The sequence below is a fragment of the Danio rerio genome, chromosome 3 (genome assembly GCF_052040795.2).
Source record: "Danio rerio strain M-AB ecotype USA chromosome 3, GRCz13ab, whole genome shotgun sequence".
Taxonomy (NCBI): Eukaryota; Metazoa; Chordata; class Actinopteri; order Cypriniformes; family Danionidae; genus Danio; species Danio rerio.
The window spans coordinates 15,584,998-15,599,552 of NC_141023.1; the positions used below are offsets into that span (position 1 = coordinate 15,584,998).

Sequence of the window (14,555 nt, forward strand, 5' to 3'; positions counted from 1 at the left end):
TTCGTGTTTTGGCACATATAGCGGATTTGTTTCAAAGCGCTTCACCTCAAATGTTATTGGTTATTCTTGTTTATAGATAAATGAACAACAAAAGATACATTAAAATAGATACAAATTATAGCAAATGAAATTCCTTTCAAAAATATATACTTTGCTCTGAGGAAATAAGGATTTATTGAATACTTTACTGTAATTGTATCACAAATCTCAATTATATTATATTTTAATTTGTCATTATTTTAAAGATCATGTCTTGAGCATCTGATTTTTTCTTGGTGCTGCTGTTGTGCTTATATTTTCTCCGTCTCACTCGTGGCAAGTTCAGTCGAAGTGTTTAAAAAGCATCCCTGGCAGGAAAATATACATTTAGATTTCAAAGAAAATATCTAAACAATAAAAAGGAATCATAAGTTTGATCCCATCCATGTCCTAATAATTGCCCTTAAATAATGTAGTTATTAGTTGTCAGCAAGTATCAGTGTTTATTGTGACCGAAATAAGATTTTAAAAAAATAATGTTGAGATAAGAAATATGGTTATAGCCAGTGCCAGACGGAATCTGCAGAATTTTTTTGTGCTATTTCTGCGGAGAATTTTGGTAAAAATCTGCAGATTTCTGCGGAATTATTTTGGGAGTATCCAGCGGAGTATCATAACTAAAACCTTAATATATTAAATAAAAAGTAATAAATTACTGAATAAAAACTGAATAAATTAATATTTACACATTTACTCAATTAAATAAATAGAATTAATAATGGGCTAAAAATCTCCAGAAATCTGCGTAATTCTGCAGAAAATCTGCGGAAAATCTGCGGAATCCTGCGCGCGCAGATTCCGTGTGTGCCTAGTTATAGCAACACTTGTGACTGCTTTGGGAAATAATGCTTGTCGTAGACGTCACTGGATGACTGATTGTGAAGGAACGTGTAGTCTGGCACATCTGTTACCTTCGACAAGTTACCTACAAGAAAAAATAAATAATTAAATAATTAAAAATAAATAAAAATCACATAATCTGACATACTGATTTTTGTAACCGACAATAAAAATCGTGTGTTCAGACCGGCGCTGTAGTCATCCTCGCTTTTCAACGAAAACCCCGATCTACCCCCACTCCTTCCTCCTTCAATAACAGGGGAGTTCTCAAGACCTACCTGAGCTCAGACTACCTTCTCTCCCTTCTGACTAATCTGGAGGGAGCCCAGGGTTCGTGGATCCTCCGAGCTCAGGGCTCTCTCATGGGACAGCATGTCAATTACTCTTTTACTTAATCAAGCGACGGCTAGCGTGAACTCTTGAACTGTATTTTTTGTACCCCTTACATTGGATGCCACTGACCATTGGTTTCCAACATTCTTCAAAATATCTTCTTTTGGGTGTACAGATAAAAGAAACTCCAAGAAGTTTGAAAGAAAAGCAGTGTGAATGAATGACAACATAATTTTTCAACTTGAGTGAAATATCTCATAATAACTGTATTTTCAATGCTAAACCTGAAAGCAAATGCAGAGGTTGGTTTATTTCTTCTCTATATGTTGTAATGATGATTTTGCAACATTTTACAAAACTAACACATGCTGTCTTTTAAATGAATTGTGTGTCGTTTTTGCTTGTTTGTTCATTTTTTGCAATATTATTTTCCTACAGAGGCCAGCTGGTGAGAGCTGTGAAAGTGAAAACCTTCCACAGCTAAATATCAGACTCATAATATAATGTTTTTTTTTCCTTTGGTTCACCTTTCGTGTTATGAGAGGAATTGTTTGTTTAGGGTTTGTTATGTGAAAGCAATGACTTTGCCCCAGTTGTTGCCTGTGTTGCATAGCATGTCGGGTCATAAATGTCAGATGGAGGCATTGATATGTGCTGTGATGCCTTTGGGTAGAAGTGTGTTTGCTTTGTTATTTTCAAATATCAAAAAGCGTTATCAGAAACTGCTTTCTGCTTACCTTTAAGATGTCAGGTGGACGTTAGGGGAAACAAAAAGATGAATGGAATACAAGCCCGCAGATTGCGTATGTGTATAAAACATATACTTCTTAAACCTGCTATTTTTAGCTATATATGATTTATTCAAAGTATAGTGTGGACCAGGTTATTTTCAGGATTCTGCTCTAATTAAAATTGTGAGCAAAATTCCAGACTGGCACCTATTTTCATGTTAATGGTGTTCAATAATGACTCAAATCTATATGTTGTTTAAAAGAAAACAAACAAGAAAAAAACAATAAAACTCCTAAAATGTCCCTAAAGTGCTTGATTTAAAAAACATTTAAAAATGTAATAAACAAATTTAATTAAAAATAAAAAATCCCATGAAATTAGCTTTTAGATGTTAATAACAGTATTGTTAGTTTTTAAGATATCTATAAGCAAGTGTGTTCCAAAACGATGACAAAATTTGCATTTAGAAGATCTAAAACTAATATGAACATGTAAAGCTTGCAGTTTGTCACTTCTGCCTAAATGGATCAACGATTTTATCCTTGTCACCTCATACTACACTTTCTCATCAAATGCTCTCTAGTATATGACATGCCCCACTCCCTTCAAGACCCTTCTCATTGGCTTTCATTTGATGCGCTTGAGCTCAACCACTCTCACTGGCAGAGCGGTGATAAAAACAAAATGCTATTGGCTGTTTTTTTAAAGGGGGAGAAGCTACATTATGTCCCACTCTTGTGAAACATCGAATAATAATGCACATTTCAAAGCACTTAACGGGACCTTTAATTTAAAAAAAAAATCATGTTTGTGTATTGACTAAATATAAGGGATTTGATTCGGAGACAAAAAATAATAAAATTAACTAAAATTTTAACTTGCTCAAGCTAAATTTATTTTGATGTGAAAGCAAGCAAACAAAGTTTGAGGGCTCTGATTTAATGATCTAGGTGCAAAGTGTAAATTGCATGGCACAAAAGCATTAAGGGCATGTCCGAATCCACTTTTGCTATTTTAAGGATGGAAAAATACGCTCTGCAGCACATGGTTTAACAGGGTTGTGCTTATTCTCTTAATGAGTTATGGCTGTGTTTTGAGCATAACATGCATTAAACCAATCAGAGTCTCGTCTCCTATTCCCTTTAAGAGTTAGTTGAGTCGCGCCATGGTGCATTTGCTATTTACATGGTGGACTTTGTAAGAAGAAAAAAATAAATGCTTCACTAGTGAGAAAACAGTTAAACAAACAGCTGAACTCTCCCACTCTTTTTTTTTTCTTTTGGTACTAAATTCCGGAGAACAAACTTGCAAATAACCGTTTTCTCCGGTTTACCTCCGAAAGCAGCACCTCCAATTCACATTCTGTTCAAAGTTTCTCTTTTTGCTTGCTTTTGCCATTGCTTTTTCGTTGGGTTTTGCCAAAGCATAGTAATTAGCAAATTAGCATATTCATACGGGGGAGGAGGCAGAGAGGGGATTTGCGCTCGTGCATGTTGCGCTCAGTTTCACGTTCATTCGGATGTACAAAGAGAATATGCGTGTGATTCGGCGTACGCAGTGTTTCATATGTCTGAATTTTTTACTGCATATGCACATTTACAGCTTTGTGCGTACGCAATGTTTTAGTATGATTTCAACGCAAGTCTTCGTACATGAGGCCCCAGGTCAGGTGGGAGCACTTTTAGCTTAGCTTAGCATAAATCATTAAATCGTATTAGACCATTAGCATCTCACATATAAAAATACATAAATAAAGATAAAATAATTTGCTATTTACAGCTTGACTGTTATATAGTTAAATCGAGTTCGACTAACGGAAAAATAAAAAAGGCTAGGAAATATACTCTCACTTCGGCATAATAATCTAAAAAATAAATTATAGTACAAGCTTAAAATAAATAAATAAACGCATTATAAAAAACGCATGTTATAAATCCTCTTTACACACTTTCAGCCTGTCACATTGTTAAAATCTGCCCACTCTTGTATTTATCTAACAATACAGCTCTAGAGATAAATATAAAAGTGCCACTCTAGACAAAACAGAAATAGCCCAGACAACAAACAAACACAGTAAACAATTCACAGACACACACACACACACACACACACACACACACACACACACACACACACACACACACACACACAGAGCGCAGCAGCTTTTGTGTGGCATCAGGTGTGACCGTGGCATAAAGGGAAATGCGAGGGGATGTTCTGTCGTGCAGCTGCCATTTGAAGCCATGATCAAACACACCAGCCGGTCCACAGAGAGCCAAGAAGCACTCAACCTCAGTGCCAAAACGATAGAGGGTTGATCTAATGGCACTGAAACTAATGGGGAAATTAGAAAGTGATCCATCAGGAGAGCCCATGGGGACTCACGGTCAATTATTCAGGGGTCTCATGCTAAGAAACAGCGGCTTGAGATCCACACGACAATACAACACTGAACACTGTGCTTGTGTGTGTGTGTGTGTGTGTGTGTGTCCAGACTGACATGTAACCCTGACTGTTTGCAATCACACAATTTTTTTTGTCAGCAATCAACACATCGGCCAATCCGCTCCCAAACGCGCGCACACACACACACACTATACACACACACACACACAAGCACACTAATCCATTTGCCTCCTCCTCTTCTCACTGCGCTGTATGCTGTGGGGAGATTCGGGGCCCTGTCACCATGGAAACCTGGCCAGTATAAGTGCACAAATGAGTGTGTGTGTGTGTATATTTGTTCATATGTGTATAAGCGTGGGTGTATATGAGGCCAAGGCCTACACAGGTTTTCATACTTTTGGCTGCCAAAGAGGGGGCAGACACTCGCGGAAACCTACTATATGATCATACATATTCATGACTCTTCTAACGTTTCATGGTGGATACTGAATATATTTGCTTTTGAAGGTACACAAGTTTCGTATAGGTGAGCATGGGTGGGAGTCAACCTTTCTGTCAGCAATGGGGGGCAAGAGACGCCCAAGCTGGCAGGCAAGGAGGAGGTGTTTTAGTGCGACACCTCTTGCGGATGGGCAAATGTCGTTCAGCAGGGGCTGTGAGGAGGCTTTGGAAGAGGAGGACAAATTTCAGCGTGACACAGGAACTTCTCTTAAAATGTCAAGAAGACATGAGGGGAATAAAATGTAGAATAGTAGCCCATTGCGTAATGTTTGAGCATACATTTAGATTTAGCAGACAATTTAATCCAAATTGACTTGCAATTAGGACTATGTGATTAATCGAAATTGAATCGTAATCGCAATTTGAAACATTGCAATTAGTTCATTGAAAAAGGCTGCAATACAAAATATATGTTATGTATTATTTAATTTTCCCTGCCCAGAGCAAATGCATGTTTGACAGTCTTCCCACACCCCCTATTTTTTTGCGATTCCGCGATTGCTGAATCTAACGCAAAAATCAACAAAACGTTCTTGATTTAAAAAAAAAAGGCAAAAATGTAAATAATCTCATAAAACATCCAATTCCAAACCATATAATTATATTACAATTATTTTAGATTGCATTTAATTGTTTTTATCCAAATTGAGTTGCAATTAGGGGTGTGCGATTAATCGATATTGAATCATAAATCGCAATTTGAAATGTTGCGATTAGTTAATTGCAAGAGGCTGCAAAATGAAATTTATGTTACATATTATTTTATTTACTTTGTATTATTTAAAGGGGTGGTCCACTACGATCTCATATTTTAAACTTTAGTTGATGTGTAATGTAGCTGTGTGAAAATAAACAGCATCTCTGAATGTAAAAAGTTCTAAGTTCAATTCTAAGGGAGACCTTGGTTTTTACAGAGTTAGCTTAGCAAAGCCTACAATGAACGAATTTTGGGGACTACAAAAAAATACTTCCGCCCCCTGTGACATCACAAGTTCGTTTACTGCGCATCCCACACTGCGCATGCAGGTAAGGTCCGTGGCCAGAGGTGCTGTAACGTTATAGCAGAGATGAAGCTAAAAATGCATTCCACAGAGCTTCATCTGTTTCTGTATTTGGGCTTCCAAAGGACACGACACAAAGACAGAAGTGCCTTTAGTTCAATATTAATTAACTTCCAGAGAATTATAAAATACTCAGCAAGCATGATTTGACAAAACAGCTCCTGAATCTCTCCAAGTTCAGTGCTGGATTCGGCTAAAATCTCCTCAAAGCAGAAGTTGTGATCTACAAGTAAGTGTTTTTATTTTTTAAAATTGATCATGACATGTACAGTGTCTAGCGTTAACTGTATGCTGTAGCAATGATGTAAACAATGCGAAATGCTGCTTTGCGGGCAAACGATTTAGCTACAAACTCACATTTATCAGCCAAACTCCTGTAAACACACACTCACTCCACCAGCACGATCTCTTATGTGTGTGCGCGACTGCACTGATTGTCTTGGCTTTTTCATGTGTTTCACATCTCAGATAATGAAGTCGCAAAAGATATGTGGATGATTTATATTACTTACACCTGCATATTCCGGATACTCGTGAAAGACGTCATGACGCATAGAGTTAAAAAAACACAGATTAGCTTACCTGACTAGTGGTCGCAGCAGAATAATAAATCAAGGCTCAACAGGTAGCATCTCACATCTTGTGCTTTATTCTTCTGTCACGATATATTACAGAAAATAACTTAATCCGAGCATCAGAGAAAAAGAAAGTCCCGCGCTCTTGCGCTTGTTACAGAAAGTTCACACCACACAAACACACACATAGACGCACACACAGACGCTGTTAAAGGAGTCGCACCCCTTTTTCACTCGTTAGTTACAGACACTTGTCAGATGTTATTTTAGAGAGCGGGCGCGAGGTTGACTTCATGTTTACACAGCAGAAAAGCGTGTGCTTTTACGGGCGTGACGTGGAGCCGATCCGCCAATAGCAGCACATTATGTCGATGACCAATCAGAGTCACTTAAGGGCGGGCCTTTTAGAGGAACTAGGAAATATGACAGTCGTTTTCATGTTAGCTGAGTAGCTGTGTATAATCAAAGTGAGATATATGAAAAAATTACGCGATTTCATAAAAGTGAAACATAAGCACACATTGCTTTGCATCTTATAAACACAACCAAGCCTTAAAATTACATTCTGGACCACCCCTTTAATAAGACCCCATAGTTTTTCGCGATTCCGCGATCGCTAATTCCAACGCAAAAATCAACAAAAAGTTGCAAATATTTGCGATCCTGCAAAATTCTTAATTAAACACAAAATAATCGCAAACATTTTAATAATCTCATAAAACATCCAATTCCAAACCATATAATCAAATTATATTTATTTCAGATAGTAGTTAATTTTTTTACGTGACTTATAGACATTGCATATGCAGCACATGTGAAGTATCTGAGTGTCTCTTGAAAAATGACGTCTCACCTGCGGATTACAAGGAGGGGGGGAATTGTTTTGCAGTCTGCGCAGTAAGAAGACACGAATGAAACGCGAATGATTTACATATGAAGTCAATGCAAAAACTGAATTAGACATCCTGTGGAGCGCATTCTTCAGGGCGCGTTTACACTAATACGCTTTAGTTTAAAAACGCATAAGTTTTGCTACGGTTACGCCATCTGTCCACACTACATCAGAGTTTTTAAGTGCCGAAAACAGAGCATTTTGGAAATGCTGGAGAGGCCGTTTTCATTTTAAAACGCTGCAGCTCCATGTTAGTCTGTATGGGGGAAAACGGAGATATCTGAAAACGGAGGCAGGCTGCATACATTCACGTCTCTGATTGGGTCTTTTTCCTCAATATTAAGTAGCCTACACACAGTTCAGTCTTGCATTTTCTCCTTGTAAGTACAGACTTTGCAAGTTTGATATGGAAAACAAACTCCCGAGGACACGTGGGGTGAATCTTCAAAGGGAACAGTGTACATTATAACCTCATTTACTCATCATCCTGGCTACGTTGTTTTACTTTCTTAACAATAAAATGAAAACATGATATTATAAAGGAACTGCCTATTTTCATTTTGATTTTAACAACTTAACAGGCACCAAAAATGTTGAGATGTCGTGACCGTCATTTTCACGGTATGCATATTCATAACAAAACTGAGCCTAAAACATAACTGCCTCCTTTCATTTTCACTGAAAATACAAAACACACCCTCTATTTTGCTGAATATCAGTTTTAATAATCAACAATGGCCATTTAAAAAAAAAAAGGCAAGCAATCAATGAAATGTGCAGAATCAGTGTACGTGATTACATACATTAATATATTAACTTATCTTTGCACTCAGCCAAAACATGTTACCTGAGAACAAGTAATAGATTCAAAAGACCAAAGTCGGGGAATATGCAAGTGCTGAAACAGTACTGATTTGCTGTCGTATTCACATGCTCAACAGAAATGGCTGTGATTGGCCATAAAGTTAATCAGTTCCCCAAACTCACCGCTATTTACTGAGTGTGATCACAGATACAGGTACACTGTAGCGTTTTAAAGTCGCAATTCATCAGCGGATCGCTCGTATGTCAGCTTATAGACAAACCAGCTGATCAACATGACATGAGTTTGGTGAATCGATGACTTTCATGGACAATCACAGTCATTTCTGTTGAGCATGTGAATACAATGGCAAAATCAGCACTGTTGAAGAACGTGCTCAATAGTGCTTAAATGTCAGGGATTGGACATTTTTAAAATTTCAGTATCGATTGGTACTGAATTCTAGTTTGTGACAACCCTAAAAATATAGAAAATAAAACAACAAATAGGTAACCCAAACTGCATATTTGAGCATATATTTAAACCTGTGGAAAGGAAAAGTGCACAAACACCTACAAGTCAGATCATCTGACCCCCGACTGACAGTACTGCATGACTAATGTTGCCATGTAATTGCTTTAAAATGTATGCTGAAAGAACCTGAACTAGTTTCTATGATGCATGATGGTTCAAAGAGAGGAATTATAACTTGACATTTGCGAACTAAGGTGAGTGTCACATAAGGAACTGGCCGTCTTACCTGTCGAACAAAGCTGTTGGAGGTCGTGTCGGAGGAGGTGCTTCCATCTGAGCGTTTGAAGCGACTCTTTCTCTTTGCATACTTCCCCTGAAAGAGGGAACATTAGAGATATTAGGGGAGATTAGAAATAATGGTCACTGTTTTGTATTCATGCCCACTGTGAATTCCACATCCTGTCTCTGTGTCCAGATATGATTACCCATAATTACTCATGTCCGCCAGTTGGATTCGGTAATCTGATTGGCCTTAACATTGGCCAATGGCCTGGCTGCCCTCGGCAGACCCCTCTATGTGGCATTTATAGGCACCAGACTCCGTTGCCATGGAGACCAGAAGGCGGCTAATTGGGTTTGGTGGCACTAAAAGAGCCTGATGGATCAGGCTTTACAGTAACATGCTCAAAACCCACATTCACAACACTGCACACAAGCTTACTGAAACAAAGCATGTTATCAAACCTCTTTATCAAATGTCCAAATCTGACCAACAGTCAACAGACACATTCAACAGATAATCCTGTAAGACTTGCCTTACAATCAGAGTAATGCAAGTAATGAAAAGTAATGAAAGGGTTTACACCTGGACTTCCAGAAAAACAACCTTCAAATGGCTTTCGTAATGCTGAGACTGGATATGAGAAAAAAAAATGAGATAAGAACATTATTATCACGGGGTCATTTAAGGTTCAGACAGCTAATATAAATTCATGATGAAGCACATCTGAAAGCTGCCGTGTAACATTTTCCGTGACTGAGTGGTGATCTAAAATGTACAAATATTTGTGGCTTAAAAAGTAAATACCTCTGTAAGCAAGCAGGCTAGTGCAAAGTCGGGCACATTTGCACTGCAATTGATTCCGGGAGCACACAGACAGAAAAACATGCCTCAGCGCTTGTTTACTTTAACTACATTATCATTATACAAACACAAACTAATTACAAGCTTACATACAGTTGAAGTCAGAATTATTAGCCCCTTTTGATTTTTTTCCCCTTTTTTATTATGTTTAACAGGGCAAGGAAATTTTCAAAGTATGTCTGATAATATTTTTTCTTCTGGAGAAAGTTGTCTATGTTTTATTTTGGCTAGAATAAAAGCAGTTTTTTAAAAAAAATTTTATAAAACATTTTAAGGTCAAATATATTAGCCTCTTTAAGCTTTATTTTCTGATAGTCTACATACAGAACAAACCATCCAAATACAATAATTACCTAATAATAATAATATATAATAATAATAAATACCTAATAAACCTAGTTAAGCCTTTAAATGTCACTTTAAGTTAAATAATAGTTGCTTGAAAAAATATTAAATATTATTTACTGCCATCATGATCAAAGATAAAATAAATCAGTTATTAGAAATAAGTTATTAAAACTATCATGTGTAGAAATGTGTTGAAAAAGTTTGCTCTCCATTAAACAGAAATTGGGGAAAAAAATAAACAGGGGGGTTAATAATTCTGACTTCAACTTGTAAATCATTCTACAATGCTATATTTTCACCAATATTAAGCATCCTTAACTCATTTTTTTTTTTCTGATTCCTGTGTGGTCTATACTAGGGTTGTGCCGATAGACGATGCCAACTTCACAGTGCTGAGCCGGCATCGCGATCCATCGCCCTGCCCCACATTTATATTAATATATATAACTTATTATCTGCACGTCACCTTAATAGCAATAACGGTCTTTTTATGAGCTGTGTTAAATTTTACATATAGCTGCCACTTGCATGGCTAACAGCATCGTGAGGATTAAATTAAGGATTATACAGTGCCTCTCGTGCTTACAATGTGTAGATTCAGAGGCAACAGTGTTACCTGCAAACCCCATCCCACAGACTTTACAGTGAACGCTTTAGTTATTTTCATAGTGGACTTGAAACACTGGAAGTCTTTTGGTGTAAATGGTGGATTAACATTCAGCACATGATCACTAATAAGATGTGCCATTATTAGTAACTGTAGTAAATCTGTCAGTGTTATTTCCATTCTCTCTTCTTCAGCACTTCACATTTTCATGGTTGTAGCTTCTGACAACTGAAGGCAGAAGGCATTGACTGAGTGATTGACGGCTGATATTAACCAATCATTCGCATTCAGTTCTGGACCAGTGAGCCAATATGAAGCGCACAAAGGCGGGGCAAGCATGGCAGACTTTTTTTTACTTCAGCAAGTTCACATAACATCTGTTTTAATCTGTTCCTGTGCACTGCGTTTTTGTTTGAGGTTTACTGTATCATTATTATTCACACCTTAAAGTTTGCTTTGATTGTTCAGTATTTACATTTTACCATTACACAGACTTTACAATTTTATTTATTAGGTTTGAGTCTCTTTAACATCAATGTTTATTTTATTATAAAGAGATCAGATATTTTGTTTCAATATTTTTGTTTTTGACAATTGAAACTATTTGCCTTAGTAATGTTGTTAAATTAAAATGAAGTGATTAAATAAATAGAAAATCCTAATATTCCTAAATATATTGTTAAAAAATATTCAATAATTCTCGATATTGAATGATGTGAAACATGATAATTTGTTTTGCAATATTGCCCTAATTGATCAGAATAATTTTTAGTTTAATTTCTGTATTTGTCAGTAATAAGGTAAACCACTGGAAATATTAGCCAAGTTTCTTATAGAAATATATGTAAAGTTTTAGAAGTCAAATATGAGTTAATGGTGCTATTAAAAATTATTTTATAGCATAAAACACTAGGGTTGCACAGTTTACCGGTACTTCGGTAGCACTGCGATACTATGGGTCCAAGATACTGGTGGTGCCACTGTAGTTTGTAAACGGTAGTATCGTCATTAATGGTTCTACAATATGTTGCATGTGGAAAAATCACTAAAATGCTCAAACATTTGTGCCAGCAAATAATTAATAGACCACTTTATTTTAATTTCTTTTTAACTGTCTGCAAACGGGTCATAGTTTGCTGCAGTCATGACAGGTCATAAGGCGTGATCAATTTTGTATTTATTTATTTTATTATTATTATTATTATTGCAAAAACAACAAAAGAGTTACAGTAAATATAAAAAAATAGGCAGAAAGAGTCAGTACAAATAATACGTTTTCAATAATAAGGGATTTAAGCTATTAATTAATACAGTATTGCGATACTACTTAGTATCGTGATACTTCAGCTGGTATCGTGGCCTGAATTGATGGTATCGTGACAATCCTACACCTCATTCTTTCTTTCAATAATTGTAGTATTTTGTTTTAAATGCATTTGTTTAGAATTTGTTTATATTTGCATGTAATATTTAGATTTTATATTTAAGTTTTGTTTTAACTGCTGTATTAGTTTTTTTAATGATTTAACAATAATGAAAAAACAACGTTATTGGATTTTTTTCTCATTACACCATCCAAAGACTAAGCAGTATTTCACAAAGCACATGCTGTATAAAATGTTTTAAACCACATCTTGACATACTATAAAATGTTTGATTGGAAAGGCCTGTGAGCAGCAGGAAATGTTCATATACTGCAAAAAAAAAAAATAGATCTGAGAAAGGCCAGCAAAATGTCAAGGGAGAGAGGAGGGATGTATTGCTATGGTGATGAGAGGCTTCCTGTTGACAAACAGCCTCTGAGGCTAATTGGGTAATTAAGGGAGGGAAGCTGTATCACGGGGAAGAGGGAAGGTTTTTAGAGTTACACAGTGTCACCACTAGTTCATCACAGAAAATGAGAAGAGAAGAGAAGAGAAGAGAAGAGAAGAGAAGAGAAGAGGCTGTAAACACTGACCTTTATACCTAATCCCAATTCTATACCTTAGGCAACGGGTGTCAAACTCAATTCCTGGAGGGCCGAAGCCCTGCACAGTTTAGTTCCAACCCTGCTCCAACACACTTACCTGTAGGTTCAAACAAGCCTGAAGGACTCAATTAGTTTGATCAGGTGTGTTTAATTAGGGTTGGAACTAAACTGTGGAGAGCTGCCGCCCTTTTGGAACTGAGTTTGACACCTATGCCTTAGCCTTTTGCCATACCCAATTCTCTTTAGCCTGAAGGCGAAGGGCTAAGGAGAAGGGCTAGATACCCCTTAAAACAGATTTTTCAGGATCACACTCGAAACCAAGGGGTACAAAAGTTTCCCAGAATACACCATCTACAACGGCAGCATGACTACACACATAGGTCAGGAGATGCACAAATGAGTGTTTTTTTGTTATTGTTATACATTTTTACAACAAACAAGCACATGTTTTAATACATTATTATTCCCGTTCGTGTTTTACCTACATGCTTTTTAAAAAATGCTAAATTTTGCTAATAATCCCTAATGATAACTCCTGTATAGTAGTCCCACAACATTCTGACATTTGAATACCCTGTCAGAAAAGTTTAGTGGCGAGGAATGGGCTTTTTACAGTGTCTGGTATAACATTAATCTTGTTTTCGTGTGTTTACATAGATGAATATTGAAAAAATATATATACCAGCCTGGGAGTGGGGTTTATTTAAATTTTAGGTTTCATGATGTCCCAAATCCAGAATGGAGCTCATCTCTACCAACTACAACCCCAAATCAGAAAAGGTTTGGACAGGAGCCGTTTAGGGCTAGCAATCACATAAATTGGTTAAATAATGATGTGATTTGAAACAGGCGATGTCAACAGCTGAGTGTAATTATGATTTAGTGCAAAAGCAGCATTCAAAAAAGGTCTAGTCCTTTAGGAGCTAAGATAGGCTGAGGATCGCCCTTTTGCTAACAAATACATGGGAAAATTATTGAAATGCTTAAAAACAATGATCCTTAAAAAAAAGATAGGAAGAAATTTGGAGATTTCACCTTCAATGGTGCATAACATCATTAAAAGATTCAGGGAATCTGGAGGAATTTCAGTACATAAATGACAAGGGCGCAAGCCTAAGCTAAACAACTGTGTTCTCCGATCCCTCAGGCGGCACTGCATCAAGAATCGTCATTCATCTATAAGCGATATCACTACACAGGCTCAGGACTACTCTGACAAACCTGTCAAATACCACAATACATAGCTACATACACAAATGCCAGTTAAAACTGTGCTGTGCCAAAAAGGAAGCCCTGTGTTACAGTGCCCAGAAGTGCAGTCGACTTCTCTGGGCTCGGAGGCATTTGGGATGGGCCATCACACTGTAGAAACGTGTACTGTGGTCAGATGTGCTCCAAAGAAGAAAGGGATCATCCAGACTGTTACCAGACTGTTTAGCATTATTGTCAATGAAAGTGAATTAGACTGGAAGTCTTGAGCCAAAAAGGTTGCAATGGCTGTGGCCGCTCATACATAAAGAATAGGGTCAATAGAAAACTCTGAAACACCAAAGTTTCTTTAAAGTCATCATGAAATGGACGATTTGGAATGGAAGTCCATTTCCCCCCTATCATGACATACATCCAAATGAAATGGTTTCTGGAATGAAAAAAATAATAATAATTGAAACTGATTGGATTGTTGGAAGATGAGCGTTGCTAACAAAACAGAGGAAGATTTGAATTCCAGTTTATTTCGATGGCTTTCAGGCTTACTGTGCTTGATACTACCATGATAATAAGTGTTAAATACATTTACAGTTGAAATCAGAATTATTAAACCCACTTTATTT

The 14,555-nt window shown here is 36.8% G+C and overlaps 1 protein-coding gene across 3 annotated transcripts in view; it reads right to left on the bottom strand.

The window, feature by feature from the left end:
- cacnb1 (calcium voltage-gated channel auxiliary subunit beta 1) overlaps positions 1 to 14,555 on the bottom strand; it is a 74,085-nt gene that overhangs the window by 55,232 nt on the left and 4,298 nt on the right. For all 3 annotated transcript variants that reach the window (XM_087242487.1, XM_087242486.1, NM_001002652.1), the window contains 1 exon segment: positions 8,942 to 9,028. In XM_087242487.1, coding sequence (XP_087098613.1) covers positions 8,942 to 9,028 — 87 coding nt within the window.